The following is a 20,240-nucleotide window of genomic DNA, read 5'->3' on the forward strand; positions in this document are numbered from 1 at the left end:
GATGCTTTTCTTTCTGATCTGCATTTTTCTCATGGAAGAGTTATGACCTGCTATTTTTGTTTTTAGGCTCACAACCCATAATTTGTTAGTACTAAAATGCCACTTCGTAAATGGGTTGGCTTACTTTTGTGTCTGCGTTGTTAAAAGTCACATTATCAATCTTTATTATCCCTAAATTTTATAATCGTTGCCTCCCATTATTCAATTAATTAGGAAGCTTTTAAATATAAATAGAGCTAGAAAGAGTGTTTGATGCCACGTGTTAATGGGCCATTTGTATGTGAAGCATGATGACTGTAAACAACATGGATCTAAGATTATATTTTATGCACATACTTACATAATGTACATTTAGATGTTCAAAAGTTAAAATTTTAACTTCTCCCTTGCTGTCAATACTGAGACATCTAACTTGGCACTCTTACAATTCTGCCCTTTCAGTATCCCAACCCCATTCCATTCATCCCTCAGCAAAAATTGCAACTGTTTTGGTTCCAAGGCTTTTAGTAGTGTGTGATGTAACTGAGTTGTTCATGCATTGAAGGTGTGCAACTTAAACATCTCTCATTTCAGGTACAAAGGTGAAGTCAGCAGGAACACAGACTTGTTCTCACGCACAGAAGGCAGTAATCAGCTCAAAGAAACAGCATCCTTTGTATGCACTTGCTCAAGAAAATCAGTATTTTTTCAGTCCAAACAGAGATGTGGCTGCTGACTGCGGTCCCCTTGAGGGTCACCTAATTCCTATGGCTATTCCACTAGGTAGGAGTGAATAATGTCTAGAGGGGATGTGGGTTGATACCTGCTGCTTTGTGGAAATGCAGCTTCAGTCTTGCCAAGTTGGTGATTTGCCCTGGTCTGTGAGATTTTCAGCTACAGTTTAAAATGTTCCAGTTTTCCTCATCTTTCATGCTGGGTTCTCTGGCTGAGAAATTATCTGTATAGCTGGATGTGCCTTCTGTGGAGCACTTTCCATTTGTAGGGCTCTTGTTCTGGCTTTGTTTGTAAGTAGGAACTGAATCACCAGTTCCTTGGGCATTGGATTCAACACTTATAGTGACTTCAACAATTTCATCAGGATTGGGCCGAACACACTAATTCATTTTCATGGTTTCTGTGTTCCTGGATTTCAACAGAACCTCTGTATAGACCTTATTTTGGAAAGAGTTAGCATTTAAAGATGATAATTAAGTAAAAAGTAAGAGGGTCTCATATCGAAATTTAAGGGATGCTAAACTAAGTGTAATAGTATTTTGAATATGGTTAAAAGGATGCCATGCTCCTTTCCCTTGATGTAATTTTTGAGTGGCAGACAATGTAGTTATGCTCGTTTTCAGCAGTAGATGTCACTCTAGTCAAGTAAAGTGAATAATTTCCCAAAAATGGCTGTGGTAAACGTGTAAATTTTTGCTAGGAAAGTTTTCTTGGTGATGCACAGTGCTTTAGTCAGTGGTATTAGAATAAAGTACAGTCTTCGTCTGTAACTGTAATTGGTCTGTTTCATGTAAAACATAGACACCCAGAATTTAATCTATTAATTTACTGCCTTGTTTTGAAGGTTGATCTGTATCTGTAATTGTTTTAAAACTTTCTCTAGGTCAGACCCAACTTAATGACATCCCAGTGCAGCCTGCAGCAGTAGTTACGTGTACACCACACCCTGTTACAGTCACAGCCTCTATTCCCCAAGTGCCACCAAAGCCTCCAACTGAAGTAAAAAAGCCCAATATAGCTGTAATAGAGATGAGATCAGAGAAGAAGGATCCCCCTCAGCTGTCTGTGCAGGTTTGTGTCAAAAATGATGACTTCTTGTTTATTTTAATGAATAAATGCTAACTGTAGATGGTCTCATCCACTAGTAACTTACCAAGAAAGCACCACAACTTAAAAATCATTTAAGCCAAACAGAAAATTACTTTTTCTGTAGGCCAGCTATGCAAAGTGTTTGTAAAATAGTCCTATGTCACAGTGTTTCACTTTTGTTTTTGTTTTTTTTTGTTTTGTTTTGTTTTTGTGAGACTTTTAAGCCAGAAGAAACTCGGGACAAAACAAATATTAATATAGATGTTAGTCTTTAGATGAATGATTTGGCCTTTTAGATTTCTCTCTCAAGCATGATATTCAACCCAAGAATTTCACCACTCCTTATTAACCAACCACTGAAGTCCTTGCCTAGCCTTTTCTTATTTTCATATGAGTCTGTTGTCAAGGAAGTTAATGCTTCTAACTTATTCAGCGTCTCTTGGATTCAAATTGTTGAGAATATACACACTCCTACATACACCTTTCAAATATATATGATTCATGGATCTTGAAGTTAATTACAGGATGAGTTTGTACTGTTCCCTTCCTTATCACTACCCACATACCTTTTACCTTACCAGATATATGACAACATGAAGCCAATAGTCAGCCTTGCACAGTGGCTTGTAGGCCAACTGAAATGAATTGCATGTCAAACACTTGTGTGCTACATAAATAGTTATGGGTCTGTTCACCTTTCAGCACATGCAAGACAAAGTCCAGGGAATTAGAGAACAGGAGAAATCGAGTAGCTTGAGAGGAAAAAGGATTTCATGACTGAGTAGCAGTAGGAAGATAGAATATAAACGGTTCAACAACAGTAGCTGAGCTAATACATAAATATTCAGAGTGGTTATTTGTTCTTTCCTAGGTGTTACCAAATGTTGATATTGACAGTATTTCAAGTGGCAGTGTGAGTGCAGACAGTGTGCTTCCAGAACCCAAACCTGCACTTTGTCCTGCTGATGCTGTAATACAGGTATTGATTAGTCTAAATGTGTCTGAATTTAATTTTTTTAATAAGAGAAATCGGTCAGTTTTGTTGGCACATGAAATGTCTGCCCTGTACTGGCTTCAGTGGGGAATGTTCTTCATTCCCCTTTCTGTGGCCACACTATAGACATGAGTGACATGCACGTGTAGCCTGTTCATTGGTAGCCTGCTGTGTGTAGATAGACACAAGATAGCTAGGCCATGGAGTTGATTCCTCCTATTCTCTTTCCATATATCTTTTTAGAAGTGTTTTTTTAATATAATTAAGCAGTAGTGAAAGGTTTTGTACAAATAAAAGGTTTACTGCTGCTTATTACAAGATAAGATTGTAAAGTAGGGCACATGGTTACAGGGTGGCATGTTGTTTTTCCAGTGGATTTCTGAATTGTGCATTGCACAGTTCGGACAGTGTGAATTGAACGGGGCACAGAGATGCAGTGATTATTTTTGTTTGGTCATTGTACCTTTTGTTTCCCCTGTGTTTCAGCTGCTATTCTGGGTTATGTCTGACTGTGGTCAAGAGAATCAATGAATATGACAGAGACCAGTGGCTAAAATAGCAACCATTATTTATAACGAATGTAATTTCTACACAGTTGCTTAAAGGCACATCAGTAAATTGCATAAGACACTTTCTTGTGTACTTTTTTTTTTCTCAATAGTTTGTCTTACTGATATATTTTTTTTAATAGGAGTTACAGGTATTGCCCTGGAACTGTTTCTTCATTAAGAGCAAGTTTTAATTGTTGGTATATAATGAGGAGTTTTAATAAGCTCTTCTTGTACTAAGCAGAGAAATTTCCCCTCACTTTTAGGGTAGGTAAATTACTTGTCTTGGATTCAGGCTGTTGACAAGAGTGATGATATGACTGCATCCTTGGCATGAAGTTTTTCTGCAAATGCATTTTTTTCTTTACCTCCAACATGAGATATCTAATAATTATCATCTGTCTTTACAAATAGGCTCCAGAGGATATACAAAGTGAGGAAGAAGACATGAAGTTTCCAGGAACTAATTTCATTGATGTTACTGATGTCATGCAGGTAATTATGTTGCAAAAATGTAAAAATGTCATTTCCTTTTTTTTTTTTTTTTTTTTTGTATTTGATTTCTATTATTCTGTCACAATGGAAAATGAAATGTAGAAGATTTGTTTATTTTATGAACAACTTTAAAAAGAACACACTGTGAGTAATACCAAACTGTTCACAGTATTAAAGCAGTATTACAAATCACTGTGTATCAGTAAAGGACCTTTGGAAAATTACAGTAAAAAAATAAAATTAGGTTTTATTTGGATATATTAGAATCCAGAAGAAATAAAAGTAGTTCTCTTAGCACTTAGAACTCACAATTTTAAGCTCTAAATGTAATGCATATATGAGAGTCTTGTTTATGAGGTCCTAAAATGCTTTGGTTATTTCAGTCAGAAATTATTTGAAATAAATAGATAAGACAATGTACTACTTAGCAAATGGAGTCCACTAAGAGGTGACACAACATCCAGCACATCTTGTCTTATTAGTGTAGCTGTGCCTGCTTTGCAGCATTGATGTTTCTTCAGTATAATGGCATGGGTTTATTGGAGATGCTCTTTTACAGTGTAGTCTCTTTAGGTAGCACGTACTTTGCTGATTTTGCTTGTTAAAGTAGGACCTGCCAAACACCCCCAGTTCAGCTTTGGTGATCCAGGCTGTATTTCAGCTCTTTTTTATTTTTTTTAAAGGTACGATTTACCTAATAAAAGTGGGGAAATGGCTTATTTATTATTTTGGTTCCCAAACTTATGTTATTGGAGGAATTAAATCTATTGGAGATCTTTATTCTATTTGCACAAAAAAGGTTTCTCTTACAAAAAATAAGTAAGAAAACTATTTAAGAAATCAGTTTATGAACTAACAAAAGAAGTCCCACAACATAAAATTTTTGACAGGAGTATCAGTTATTCATTATTTTTTTTTCTCATTTTTCTTCTGGATTGCTTTTATCATTTATTTTTGGCAATGAAATATATTTTAACCACAATACCAAAAAAATGCTCCAAGTGAAACACATGTTTGGCCTATGACCATGCAGACAATGTTCTTAAAAATGTGCAAGACAAACATAATGTAGAAGCATAAAATCAACCTTTGGAGTGGCAGCAATACTGAAAACATCCAAAGATAGACTCTTTTTATCAAAGTAACTTCACTCCAGATGTATAAAAGAATGTGCATAAAATGTTATGCAGGAAAATAACTTAGTGATGCCTGCCCCCCACAGCCTCCTTTTTTATGGAAACTTAATTCTATTCAACTGAAGAGGGTAGATATTTTTGAGAAACAGCTGCTTTTTTTTTCCCTTTATCCCTGATGGATGTTGCACAAAAGCTTCAGGACCTTGGCTCTGATGTTTCCTTTTCTCAAGATTTGCTTTACCTTTCCAGCCAGAAGGTACACATTCAGAAGCTGCTGAGGAGCTGAAATGCTGCCTTTTAGGGGTTGACAAACTTGAAAGCCTGAGAGAAGCAAAGTTGCCCCAGCTGCCTGTTCCCAGGACCACTCAGTAGAGAGGCTGAGCATGTATTGCCCATAGATACAGGCTCAAACAGAGGGTGTGTATGTGCACATATCAGGATTGAGTACCAGTAGGCTGATCCTGTTCCACTCTCTGGCAGCTTAGAATGGAGATCTGGAATGTATGTATATTTGTGTGTGTGTGTACAGACAGAGGTGTCTGTATACATACTATGTATATGTAAGGATCCCTTTGTTATCTGTCCTTAGACACTATGCCTGGTGCTTGGCCTTGGGACCCTGCCCTTCCCAGCTCTGGGAGCTGGGCTTGCAATCCCAAACCATTTGTGTGGCTGATTTTGGCTTGACACTTCACGCACTGATGTGCCTACATGCACTTGCTCCAGCTACTGGCACCAAGAACACTCAGGCCCTGCTGGGCTGCTACTTCTTCAGCCTCCTTACATGATGGAAAGCCCCTCTCTCAGAAAAACAATCAGAAATGGAATTTGGTGCATTCGGAAAGGACAGAGAGCATTGATCAGTCAGGGGGCAAGGCCAGACAAGAATACTGAATGGCTGCATATTTACATGCAACCAGTCCTTCCCTTTTATCCATCTATTTTCTACTTACATCTCCTTAAATGACCTTGATCATTCCCTTTCCAAATCTGGTTTCTCCTGGTAAACATAAGGTTTTGTACCATCCTGAAAGATTCCTCTCTGCATCCCTTAATTCTTCTCCCTACTCCCCCAGAATATCCCTACTGTATCTTAAGAAAGGTGCTATCAACAGTCTGTCCATCAACTCATCTTGCTGTGTTTCGTGCTGAGATGCTGGGGTTGATCTCCTGAAATAATCAGGATGCTTGAATCTTGTAGATAAATGCATGATATCCCAACTTGAAACATGCAAGCTCTGCCACAGGCAGAGGAGATGGATGCATATTGTTCTCCCATCACAACCCTGCTATCTGTGTCTAAAGACCCAAAGTTCTGTCTTCCAAAGCAGTTGAGTTGGGTCCTCTTATTTCACAACAAGAAAATTCAACTATGGAATAAATCAGAAAAGGTTGTTATGGCTTTGACTTAAACACTTCTTTATTTTTGATCAGTGGCTTTACCTACGTGAGTTCATCAGGCTGTCTGACAGATGAGATTTCATAACGCCACCCCTCTCATGAACCCTGCCTTAATCTGGAGTGAGAAACTTGCTCAGTTAACACGAGCCCCAAATGGAGTTTCATATCTATTGAACCTTGCCTTTAGCTCCTGAGCAGCCACTTCCAGCAATGCCTTTAACAAGTTTACAAGGATCTGAGATCAGGCAGACTTCTTGCTCTTTCTAAACCTGCATAAGTTGCAAGGTGGAGACAATTTTTGCTTCCATTTTGAATACTGCCCTCAAATGTATAACATGCTGAGATCAGAGTAAACACATTTGCCCCAGCTCTGTTTTTCAGCAGGTGCTTTCTGAGACTGTGTGACTGTGATTCTTTTACATGTGTAATTCTTCAGATGGCACCTGTAGTACAGTCTGACCTTGTGAGAACTGCAGAAATCCATAACTTAAGTTTTGGATGACTTTAATAAAGGGACTATGTGTCCCTTTATTTAAAAAGTTTTAAAACGTGTTAATTATCTGGTTGTAATTTGGGAAGTGGAAGATGAGCTTGACACTTTGTCAGAAAGTGCTACGATTAATATTCCAATCATATCTGAAAGACTTTCTAATTTATGCCACAGTTTGATTAGGCGTTGTGATAAATATTTTTTAACAGTTTCCAGCAGTTAAGGTGCAGGCGTTAGTACAGATTATTCAGGATCAATCTACAGAGTGATATATATGCAAGTTCAATCTGTATAATTAGACTCTGAATAGTCTCTCTTTGTTTTAATTTCAGGAGAGAAAATATATCACTCCAAAACGAGTGTAACTGTCTTTGGGATTTGTGCACTACTAGATGTAACATGTTTTATGCTCATAATTTAGAAATGCAGGAGAACTGTGAAAGCTTGTCAGAAGTTACTAATTGTATGCAGGATTTATTGTACGTACTTGGTTTATTTAATCCAGATGTTTGCATCTTGCATACTTTCAGAAAAAGATTGTATTAAATAGGCAACATCAAAGAAACTGTATGGAGTAATGCAGTCAGAAGAAAATGCATAATGACACACTGGGTAAAGACATCTTTATGTTTGCTGTCAGAATGAATTATGGTTACGAATACTTCAATCCTAACAGAATGCACTTATCAGCATGGAAGTCATCCGGTGCCATTTTGAGTTTAACTTTACCATCTTATTTCTGAATGAGTGCAGAAAATTGTGGGATGTTTCTTAGCGATTCCCCAAACACAAGTATTCTTTTTTGGCTGCTTTGTAAGATAGAGCTTTTCTTTAGAAAAACATTTCCATTTAAAGCTGCAGAAGCTCTCCAGTAGCTATCTGTTGTAATATTCCTCATGGATCTGCCTGAGTTTTCAGTTTCACAGTATATTAAGTAGAATAGATGCTGGAATGAGGAAGGAAAAAGGGAAGTTACTACCTATTTTCTTTTTCTCACTTTTCTTTCATTTGCAGAAATATAAATTTGTGGGTTTATTTTTTTTTTTTTGAGGGGGTGGGGGAGACACTTTAAAATAAAATAATTAAAAAGGAAAAACCTTTTTTGCCTTTGGCTAAGTTGGAGATCATTCTTATTAAATGTAGATTTACATTGAGCTACCTTTTTATGCAATATCACTATTCTCACCAGTGATTTACGGCGTGGCTCTTCATCTTTTTTCAGTATGCCCAATTTTCATAGAGTTATGCTACTTTCGAGATGGTTTTAATTTTGAGTGAAGGATGCAGGTTCTCATCTGTCAGGAGGCATTCAGTACAGTATGGTGGGTAGGTGCTTTTTGGGACTTACAGTGTCACAGAATCATTAAGGTTAGAAAAGACTTCTAAAATCATCAGTCCAACCTTCAACTCATCACCAAAATGTCCACTAAACCATGTCTCTGAGTGCCATATCTCCTTGGTTCTGGAACTCTTCCAGGGACAGTGACCCCACCACTCCCTGGGAAGCTATGCCACTGCATCACCATTCTTCCTGAGGAGAAATGTTTCCTAAAATCCAACTTGAACCTCCCTTTCTGCAATTTCAGGTCATCACCTCTCGTCCTGAATGCTGAGGAAAAAAGAGCATGACATCTTCAGAAACAAACATTGTAAAGCACGCAGAGTAACTTATAGTTCTTACAGAAATAGTGCATTAAGATGAAATTCAAAGTGTTTCTCCAGGTATCTTTTGTAAACTGATCGTCCAAAACTGGCTTCCAACTTTCCAGCAATCGTAGACTCATGAAATCATAGGATGGCTTGGGTTGGAAGGCATCTCAAGGATCATGAAGCTCCAACCCCTCTGCTGCAGGCAGGGCCACTAACCTCCATTTCTAATACAAAGCCAATCAGAGTTAGCTGAAGTCTAAGTGTACATGTAACACGTGTGTAAATTATTAAAGTCTAGGCTTCAGTGATGGGAATTTTCTTAGAGTCTGGACTGACTGCACACTCATCCTGCACACTTCTGGGAATGTGTATTTCAACCAGATTGCTTTTTAAAATACAATTTCAATTTTTAAAAGAAAAGGAACAATAAAGAAAAGCAAAATATCTGCTAAACCAGGAAGTAAATGTGAAAAGTTTCTTAAACTTTTTTTTTTTTTTGAGATTTATTTCTTGAGTGTATGTTTAATGAAACCAGAGTGATGTCACAAGTAAATGTCTCATGTAATAGTATTACCATTGGCTCCCTGCCCTGTGCAAGTAATATAAGTCATGTTTTACCCAGCTGTTCTGCTACTCTTATACATCTGCAAATTTATGGTTTGCTTGGTTTAGAATTGTGTCAATTAGCTGTAACATAATAAGAAAGGAGAATGTTGTTTGTGAGCCATGATGTTTGTGTGCCATAATTTCTTGAAGTAAAATATCTAACAGTTAACTCAGTTATGTCATTTTCCAAAAATACACTATAACTTAATTTACTAATTATTTATTAGGATCAGGAAGAGGAGAGGGATGAAATTCCAGAATTTACAGAGCCTCTTCTAGAGATTAATGGACATTTTAAAGTTGCTGTACCAACATACAATGGTCCTTCATTTCCTCCAGTGGCTTCTGCTCCTCAGCAGTCTTCTGACGTTTTGGATGAATGGATTGAAAGGAGAGAAACTATAGAAAACAGATTGATAAGTTGGTGAGTTAAGATGTCACAAAATAGCAGGAGAATGTATATGAAAGAAGGAATGAATCTGAAGAATACCTTTCCTCACTTCGTCTCCCCTCCCCTCTCTTCTCTTTTCCTTTAAGCTTCCTTACATTTTATTTTCAAGAATGCTCCCTTGCACACTTGTAGGTGTCTTGGTGCTTTCTGATAGCCACACACATTCTCTTTTGCTAGGGTGGAACAAGAAATAATGGCAAAAATTATCAGTGAGATGTACCCAGTTCAGAGAGAAGCTGTGCCCAGTGTTAGCTCATCAGAGGGAGAAGACAGTGAGGCTGTATCCTCTGACATTGGTAAGTAAAAGGTGCTGTTTTCAGCAGATAGGTTGTTTCAAATATAGGCTAATTTTAACAAGTTGTGTAGATAGCTGTTTTGGCTGTGCCTAAGAGCAGATAATGCTGAACCAGTGAAATTTTAGTATGCAAAAATGGATGCTTTAATTTATGCTGAGGCTGAGCAGGCATTATAAGATCGTTGAAATAAATATTCAAAAAAAGAAAAGAAAACACATAAAAGGCACCATTATGCAAATCAAATTTTGTTATTGAATTTTGTATATGAAATTTTGGATGCATGTGGCATTTTGCTAAGGTGATAATGTTTATTTGCTTATCTTTTGTTAATAGATGTGTAAAAAAATTCCCTTATAAATCTGTGAGAATGGGAGACAAACAGATCTCTCCTGTGATGTCACTGCACTTCTCTGTCCTCTTTTGTGATCCAGAATTGCTTATCTATGTTCTTTCCTGGAATCATTTATTCTTTGCGTATATACATATTTTTTAAATATAATCTACAAAAATCACTTTCTGCAAATGAACGTGAAAAGGTTCATACAGGGTAAAATGCACAGCTGCAGTACAGTAGATGTGTTTAAGAACTGAAGCCTGGATGTGTGCTTTGTGTTCCTTCATTTTCAGTTGAAGCTGCAGGTGGGGGAGGATTTCAGCTCTTTATTGATGCTGGTGTTCCAGGGGACTCAGAAATGATTAGTCATCTAGTCAACGAAGTGCTCAGCGAGAAAATTGCAACCATGCTGGGTAACAGGCAGGCTCAGGAAGCAGTTCCTGCTACAAATGTTCTTCCAAGTACAACAGCTGTGATGGTAAAATTATTTAAGCTTTCCAAGTGAAGCTCTAAGGGATAATTTCTTGGTAGCACTGTGGTTCAAATACATAAAAGGCAAAGATGTCAAAAAAAAAAGAATTGAATGTATGTGGTCTTCATGTTTTTATTATTCTTTATTATATCTAAGCAAGAAACAAGATAAAACCTATTTCACTTTTTTTTTCTTTTTATACAGTTCCTTTGTGCTCTATGCAGCATGCTATAATTATCTGTCTATATATTTATTTATTTATTTCAAGGCTGAGCACAGAGCTTGTTTCTAAGGGAAAGAACTGAATTTTGTGTTACCCATAGATGGCTTCTGTTGTATTTTTTGTTTTTTTTTTTTCTGTGAAGTTTAACTGAATTTCAGCAGCCCATTTACCAAGTTCTTCAGTGTTCATGATCTCATGTTGAACTACCGAATGTGCTCACGTGCTCAACTTCCCCTAAGAGCTGATAATACAAACGATCAGTCTAGGGTTTATTCTTTGGAAAAGAGCCTGGAGGCCTTCCTCAGCCTGGTTTTTTAATTTTCTTAACAAAATGTCAGAAAACAACTATTGTTTTGTGTTTTGCTTGTTTGTTTTGTCCAAGCAGGCTATTTAGGCTGGTAAATCTTTATTTTTAGGGGGAGGAGTTAGAGTCATCTCAGTAACAACTGTTCCTGTTTTGTGATAACCCCCCTCTTCCCAACCTCCTCCCTCTCAACCCTAACTTTGGAAGATAGGAGTTTTGCATTGAGATAAGAACTGTGGTTACAAATTTTTTCCTCAGGAGCCTCTTGTGCCTACTCCATTGCCAACACCTCAGGCCACACCACCAAAAACACCACCTTCAGAAAAAGAAATGCCTCCAGTCAAAACTCCAGAGTCCTCCCCATCTATCACAGAACTGAGCAAGGATGCTCACGAACAAGAAAAAATGAAAGAAGCAGGTAGTGAAAATAACAGTTGAACTTAAGAAGGAACAAATATGCTTTAATCTACTGTTTTAAATTTTTTTCTTCAAAAACATGTTATCTCAGGATAAACATTTTTGAGGGTACGATTCAAATGAGGACTCATTTAATACAAGAAATATGAACAAATTTATAAAAAAAAGCAAAAATCTATCTGCTCAGTGTTCTGTTTTCTTAATGCACATTGCTATGGCCCGTGTGATTTCCACCCCTCCTAGTCCTTTCCCCTTTTCACATCAGAAAAAAAACTGTCTTTTGCTTCTTCCCGGGTTTCCGGTTTTAAGTGAACCAAATTTACACCCCCCAGGTAAACCAGCATAGTTTTTAAAATGCAGAGTAGCACCCCTTACTGAAGGGGGGAAGGAATTGAAATTTTATTTTAACTCCTTCAAATGCCTAAACCATTCTTAAAAGAAACTCATCCTCACCTAGTCTCATCACGACCATCAGAAAGGTATCACAAAAATTACAAGTGCTTTCTGGGAACTGAGTAGCGGCCCGTCTTCCTGTTTTCCTTTCTGATCTGGGATTTGTTTCCCCCTCTGCAGGCTCTGATATTCCAGCTGCTGTTAGTCGTGGTGGCACCCCTGTGATTTCCCCTATCAGTACCCCTCCTGAAAAAATAAAACCAAGCCCTCCTGCCTCTGAAGCTGCAAAAACGGAAAATCCAGCACCTCCAAACCCATGGGATGATGCAGAACTTCCTCTGGAAGAGGAGAAACCCAGTCTGTTAGCTGAAGAAACATTCAATCCCAAAGCTGTGTGAGTTAACCATGCTATATGGATTTCTCAATTCTTTATAAATAAATATGTCCTCAAAAAGTCTGTAGAGAGAACTGCTTCCAGTATATGCCTGGAGGTATTGAAATAAACCAGGATTCTTTTTTTCTGAATTGCATGACTTACATTTTGATGGCAAGTGCATAATATGGACATTTCTCATGTCCATATTTGTTGCCAAGAAAAACATGAAAACAATATTGTTACTGTCAATGTAGTGACAATGAACTAAACTAATCTTATCATTTTATTTCCTCAGTTGTCGCAGTGAGAATACATGTGGTAATTTTTATTAATAGCTATAAATTCATTAATGTAACTTATATGTTTATTCTTGGACCAATCAGTAAAATGCTGTACTTCCACTTGAAAAATTACTTGGAAATTCCTTTCAGTATTGATTTAATACTTTATTTTTTTTTATTAAATGCATTCTGGTATATTCACAGAACATATTCTTACATTTTAGTGAGATTTCAGTGGCTAATGATGAGGAACCAGAGGCTTTGATTTCACCATCTTGGCAGTTGTCACCAAGGCCCTTTCCGTCGCTTCCTTGTGAACCACATGTTCCAACACCTGCACCTACAGACAGTTCTGAGCAGTCCACACAGGAAAGCATTCCAACCCTCACAGAAACAACAACTGTAGACAGACCCATCTCAGAAGGGGAAGTTCTCTTCAGCTGTGACCAGATGCTGGCTGCGAGAGGTAACTAATGAAACAAAGCTGTGGAAATTAGAATTTGGATTTTCTTTTTCCTTTATAGAATTCTCTTCCAGTCAACTGAAACTACATTTCAAGCTCTGTCAGATAAAACTGCGAGGCTGACCTTAAAATTTCACTTCATGCATATGGATTTCTTTGATAGACATCTTTGTTCTTCTTGTCATGAAATGAACCTACTTAGTAAGAAGAGAAAACAAAAATCTACTATTCAATCATATAATCAATTTGGTAAATAATTTTAGACTGTCTTGCATGAGTCCAATGTGGAACTAAGTTTTTACCGAAAGCAAGTTGTAAGAGTGATTTACTGGAAGTTGGATATCTGTTTTACACTTCACATCCAGAGTTGAGAATTTCCCAATTTACTTAAGCACAGCGTTGCAATTATTGAAGAATGTGACCTTTGCTTTTATATAAATGCTAGTCTTTTTAGTATTTATAACTTAAAACATTTTTTAACCTTAACAGAAGGGAGACAGTCTTTCCCAAATCTCACTGAAAGCTTAACAAGTACTTTACAGGATGCCAAAGACATGGTAAGGAAGTGTTAAACAAGGAAACTGATTTAGAGTGATAAACGGCTTTGAGCAGAATGGTAAATTGGATGCCTTTAGCCATTTTCACTTATAAATTTTCACTTTAAAATTTACACTTTTAAAACTGTAAACTTACAAATATGCTTGGAATTTCAGAGCTTCTAAGAAAAAAGCACAGTTAACAAACTAATTTATATTAAAAAAAAATAAAAAAAAAAATACAGTTTCTATACCTCCTGCCATCAGGTGAGAGATGGATAATAAGCCTTTTCATTTCTATGCTTTTTTAACTTTGAGACATCTTAAACAGGGGTAACATTGCTATGCTCTAAGCAAACTTTTAATTGCTTGTGTGCTTAGTTTATTAAAGTAGGTTAATTGAGACTGAACTTAGTTAAAGCTGCATAAAGGATCAGAATTGTCTGTTTTCTGACGTGGAAGCTTCTGAAGTTAAGGCATTCTCCACTTCCTTGGCTGTTCTCTGGACATGAAAATTTAAAAGTAGACTCTGCCCTTCTCAAAGTATGCCAAACATATGCATCAATCATTTTCAAATACTGTGCACGTCTCAGAGTAAAAAAATAGAGAAAGCAGTTTGTCAGTTATTTTCAGACAAAAGTTCTGAATGTGGAAACCGTAATAAGCTTTTTTCTTTTACAAAGGAAGGTTATTGTCAGCTTAAGAATGATTCAGGTTCACACGAAAATAGTTCTGGACCGTGTAAGATGTGGATTTTGTTCCTTTGTTTTAGGATTATGATCCTCCCATTGAAGGGCAGGTGGTGAGAAGAAGCCATAAAGGCTATAACAGGGATCCAGTGCTGGCTCTTTTAGCCCAATTAAATCAAGCACCTGTTGCAGTACAAGAGAGAAGGTACCATTTGGAGGTAACTTACTGTCTTTTTCCTTGCAACAAGCATATGAATTTTGAAGGCATACTTTGACTCTAAAGTAAATAAAATGTCCAGCTTATGAAATCACAAGTTTATCTTAACTGATGGCTATAGAACAAATTCATACACTTTGATCCTTGCTGGACGTGATCCCGCTCCACTTGAGTCTCTGTTTTCATGAAAAACTTTTAAAACCACTGAAGGTTACTTGTCTTTGTAAGTTAGCTGTGCATAGTATCACACATACCAAATTTGCAAATTGCACGTTTGCCTGTTTAACAGCATCAGATTCGTCCTTATGAACATCAGGGAAGTTTTCTGTCACTTCAGCAATGTAGCTGGTATGTTTAGCATTACAGATTCATTGCACATACCTGCCTAAAACATTCAAGGGGCTGCAATGAAGAATGTCAACAAATGCTTTCATGCACTCATGCATATGTTGTTGATACTGAACTTGGAACAAAACCTCAACATAATCATAATTGCTTGCTAGAAAAAGCAGACTAACATAAAAATATAATTGCATCACAAAGAGCAAAAGTCATTTGTTGTCACACATCTGTGCATTTTCTTTAAGGAAAATAGTACTTTGGATTGAGTGTCTAACTGACCTAACTAGAGGAATAATTAAAGGAAGTGAACTTTGAATATGGCAACATAGTCTATGAACACCATTGTTTAGGACAGATCTTTCTTCTTCATTTAAGTGATGCATCTGCAGTTTCTTTCCTCTGTCTTGGTCAGTTTAGTCTAAATAAATAATACTATCACTCACCTCTGTAACTGGTCCTTTGTCTGTCTTTTTTTTGTTTAATGAGCTCTGATGGATGAACTTAAAGAATGGCTTTCTACAGTGTCAGCTCTGAGTCTGACTAATTGCAATGACATTTTCTCATCAGCACTGCCAATTAAAAATGCATCTCTAATGTGCTTGCTGGCTTTCCCATAGCTACAGAATACTCAGTCTGTCCACACAAGAAGCTAATAAATTTCTCTGCAGATTCTGGCAAGCAGTGTGCAAGCACACATACCTCCCTGTTTATCCGAGAAGAATTTTCTCATTGATGTTGCAAGTATTGCCTTAAAATGAGTCTGTGCATGTGTGTGTATGTACATCCATCCTGTTTGTTCTCCTGCAAAGAAGCAAGTTAACTCTTTACACTCTGCCGTATTGCACGACAGAAACCAGAGAACCACCCATCCAAACCCATATAAAATCTAAATTTTTTATCTAACATGCAATAGCTTTTAGGTGCTTCCAGAGTTAAGAGATCTGACAGTTGACTATGGACATATCTGTAACTTCTGTGCCAAAATATAACTCAGGTTCTTGCCACGCTGTAACACAGCTAACAAAATAAGTGATTTTCTTCACCTGTGATTATTTTCAGTCCAGTACTGATCAACATACAACTTGTTTTCAGATCCAGTGAGATGATAGATATAGCTACCTTTATTCATTGCTAGTAGAGACATGAGTTTTCGTGCTTTAAGGGTTAATGCAGTTTTAAAACCTGCTGTTCTGATGTTGCTGTTCCGTGTAGTATTCTGACGATAGTGTTTGGGAGCTCAGTGAAGGACAGATACCACAGCTGAGCAGAGCAGCAGATAGAATCCTCATGGGATACCCAGTAAATATGGACCACGCAACTGCTCGAACTTCTGAGGACAGACTGTACCAGGGTTCACGTTCTCCATCACCAGTGCAGCTTATCCAGACTGCAGGTACAATTTGACTGCTATTTATTCTCTGAGATACTACGTGGATTCCTGTAACAATGTCTGAAGTAATTTTAGAGAGTGTGCTCAAAATACAGCATGAAAACTTAATAGCAATTGCTGTGGGGAGAGGATTAGCATTTTTATTCAGAGAATTGGATTGGTTTAAATCAAGATTTGTCTCTGCTCTTCTCAGTCTGTAAAAGTCTACAGTATGAAAGAAATATGACACTAAGAACTTGCCTACAAAAAAGTAGACCATCAAAATATGTATTTTAATCACTGAAGTCAAATTCAGATCTCAAAAACACTTAGTTTGAGCATTCCTGAAGTTGCTCTCCAGGGTAGGTAAGAAGGCAGGCAGGTGAAGTGATTTCTCTCTGTCCTGTTACATGACACTCCCCCTCACTGTTTTATCACACCATCAGGGTGATCTTTCAGTGTCTCATAACCTGTAATAAATTTAAATTTGTAGCTATCCTATTACAGTATAGAAATTCTTTTTTTCCCAAGTGGGTAACTGAAGCAGGGCATAGTGGATTGTTCGAGTAGCATGGAGATACTATTGCTATGATAAAGCAGGAAAGTAATTCACTTATTTCCCATTTGAACAACTAATGCTAATAAGCAGTGATAATCCTTCCTCTCCTTAATCCCTCTATCCAAAGAATCGGGGGTTGCATGTTACTGAAAATAACCTGGAATAATCTGTACAATGCATAGTTAACCTCTGCAAACGCAGTAGAAACAATGTAGTTGAAATGGATTTACAAAACAAACTAAACTGAAATCATTATTAGCTGTAATATCACATATATGAAAGCACTGATGCATACAAAAGTTTCATAAACTGAATCGTTCAAACAGTTAATTTCTTCTTTAATTTCCACATCTATGAATTTGACAAGTAGAAATGTATCTCACACATTAACCCATCACACTAGTAAATATGTAGATTGAAACTGAATTTGTTGAACAAATAGCAAAACGAACTCAGAGCAGTATAGTGTTTTGGTTTAGCACTGAATGGTTAACATTTTATCTGCTAAAGAGAGTGTTAAGCTAGCTTGATACCTGATATTTTGGGACCAGCTCACATCACTGTCAGCCTGGAAAATATATTCTTTAAAGATATAACACTTCAAACTTTACTTGAAAGAAGTTGTTGAATGCTTTTTTTGGATATTATTACATGGTACTCCTTTGAAAAGATGAGGCGATGTTGCCATCCCTTCCTCCCAACTCACCTGTTTAACAATGTTAGAAATACGTCCATCATTAGTGATTCAAAATCAACCTGCTGTATTTTTTCTGAAGTGCTATAGGATGTAATGGTTAGCTGGCAGACACCATCTACACCTGTCTATTGGGATATTTCTTTCCTTAATCCATTATTATCGGGCTACATCTTGCATAACTGTTGTACTATGCAACGTTTATTTGATTTTTTTTTAATAGCTGTGTAATTTAATTCACCCTAGCCTGCTGTCTGTCACTGTAAAATTTTGTTTAAAAGTTGATGCTGCATAAGAAAAATCGAGTCCTTAATGGGAAGATCTTGTGGATTATTTCACTTTTCTTCCAAATTTTTCTGTATCTGCCGCTCTTGGTTTTGCAGAATCCCCACATCCTTGCAGTCTAACAAAAGTCAGGACTAGGAACTATATCACCCGATAGCCACAATGAGAGTCCCAACATTTATTTCAGAATGAAGTTCAGGCAAGGAAAAAATGAATAATTGGTTATAAACCCCTGTGTATAACAGTTCATGCATTTTCACCAGTGTCTCTGTACATGTAAAACCCTTTAGTGATTGCTCTGCAGAATAGTCACTTGCTGATACATCTTGCAGGAATGCTGGGGACTGTGTGTGTATCATCATCTGTTCAGTTTTAATGACTTTTTAATTATGGTAAACAATGTCAATTTTGGGGATGTTTAAGGATTGTGTAATTAGGTGTATAGCAGCATCGTGATTATCAGTCTTGCTTTATAAATCTTGTTTATTCAGTGCCTGAAGTTTAGGATATGAACACAACATGCCAATAAATGGTGACACGAATTCTAAGTGAACAATTAGCACAGATACTTAAAGCAGTTATTGTAGTTAGACATAAAAATCTTTTTTTGGCTCTGCATGATAGCAGAAGGGCTAAAATTAGTTCATATCTATCAGTAAATTTATTCATGAAGATGCTTTACACACTTTCCAGACTGCAAAAAATGGAAGTGCGGCATTATATAGCAAATATCAGTTGAAGATAGAATATACACAGGTTTCATTTCATTCAACGAAAAATAGTGAAACTCTACCCATACTTGTGGCAAAGTTCATTGAGCACTCATGGAAATGGCCATGTATAACAGATGACAAAACTTTTTTTCCCCTCTTTTCTTTTTTCTCTCTCAGCAGAAATTTCATGGAATGGCCGATACAAGTCATGGTCCAATGCTTGTGGCTGAACTGGAATCACAACCCATTCTCAAATCCTGTTCTGCAATCTGCCCATCAGCCAGCATAGTGGCATCTCTCCCAAAGGGTCCCCTCTCAGTAAACTCAAGGAAGCTTTTCTGTCACTGGTCAGAAAGTGCAAAACAGAGCCCAAGTAAATAAATGTTCATGTTTAAGTGAGACAGTCACAGAACTGATGTGTTTTGAAATTGACACAACTCAAGTGAGAAGCTGAAGTCAAAAGTATAACATGTTAATAAAAAATGCTTCTGTGGTTTATTTAATGCATCTGAATCCAACAATTTTACTTTCTGATAGGCTCAGACTCAGCCCGCTTTTTCCTTTTCGATACCTCCTCTCTGCTTTGCACAGTCTCACAGGACTCTAACAGTATACAAACTCAGTTAAGATCGGGTAATCTAATGTGACAGTACTTCAATTTACAGGAAAATAATGTGGGAAATTCATGGAAAAGGAAGTAATAGAAGGGTTTGGTCCCCTCTCATTTAAACCAGAGTTAAGCGTTTCAGGAGCTTTGGCTGTCATAAGCAGGGATATGGAAAGGCAGTATGATAATGTACTTTACAATACTGGGAAGGTAGAGAAAGATTCTATTGAATCTCTGCTTGAGACCTATAGAGATATCCTTCGCACTCATTAATAAGAGCTGTACTTAGAGATGGTGGTTTTCTTGCTAAGTGAATGTAAATTTAATAGCAAGTGACAAAAGCCAAAAATGTTGTGGCAGATTGCTCTTTAATAGTATTAAGCTTCACAGTGTGCAAGACAGTATAATATACTTACTAAGGTTGATGTGTTTTGGATGCACTCTGTCCATTCCTGAAATTCTATACTTAAAACAGCCAAAAAAATCTTATAATATTTAACACTCCCTGGTTTTATATTTTTGAGTCTTGATCTTATTATGCGTTGGCAACCAGCAGTTCTTTAAATATGTCAACTGATGTAATGTGTTGCATCTTCAAAGAGGATTTGGCATGGAATATGACCTTCACTTGAGATCACCAAACATATTATTTTTTTTTGAATAAACGTTCCACAGGCAAGCTGAATTCTGTTAACAGCAGTGTCTGCTGGTGTTAGTTTGGTATCATTGTTTATCCTTTGGCTAGCCAAAAATAACAGGCAGAGATTGGTAAGGAGTACTTTCCTTCTTTATATTACCAGAAAGGATACCGGTGATATCTGCTTCACTTAACTGAATGAATAGCTTGATGTGAAGGATTTTTGTTTTCCTGGGTACAAGACAAATGGAAGTACCATGAGTAAGAAAACCCACGTTGCATAGTCCTCACAAGTGCAAGAAATTTGAAAGGTGATCTGACCTAGTCTCTTTCAAGAGAAAAATGACATACATATGTAATATTATCTCATCTTTAGAACTATACGTTATTGCATCTGAACCCTCAGGCTTTTGTGGATTTTTTCTTGCCTTCTGGCAATATAAAAACCCCACCCTCCCT

At 37.0% G+C, this 20,240-nt stretch overlaps 1 protein-coding gene across 1 annotated transcript; it reads left to right on the forward strand.

The window, feature by feature from the left end:
• Positions 1-557: 557 nt before the first annotated feature.
• LOC146544369 (TALPID3 protein-like) lies at positions 558-18,918 on the forward strand (the record flags this gene model as incomplete). The annotated part of the gene is given in 15 exon segments (XM_085225602.1): positions 558-762; positions 1,598-1,785; positions 2,675-2,782; positions 3,760-3,840; positions 9,351-9,547; positions 9,752-9,870; positions 10,498-10,682; positions 11,462-11,621; positions 12,194-12,407; positions 12,895-13,136; positions 13,623-13,690; positions 14,442-14,576; positions 16,130-16,310; positions 18,718-18,725; positions 18,727-18,918. Coding segments are annotated over 15 exon segments (2,283 nt in total), but the record flags the coding sequence as incomplete, so codon positions are not given.
• Positions 18,919-20,240: the final 1,322 nt, after the last annotated feature.

Source organism: Meleagris gallopavo, chromosome 5 (genome assembly GCF_905368555.1).
Source record: "Meleagris gallopavo chromosome 5, MGAL_WU_HG_1.1, whole genome shotgun sequence".
Classification (NCBI taxonomy): Eukaryota; Metazoa; Chordata; class Aves; order Galliformes; family Phasianidae; genus Meleagris; species Meleagris gallopavo.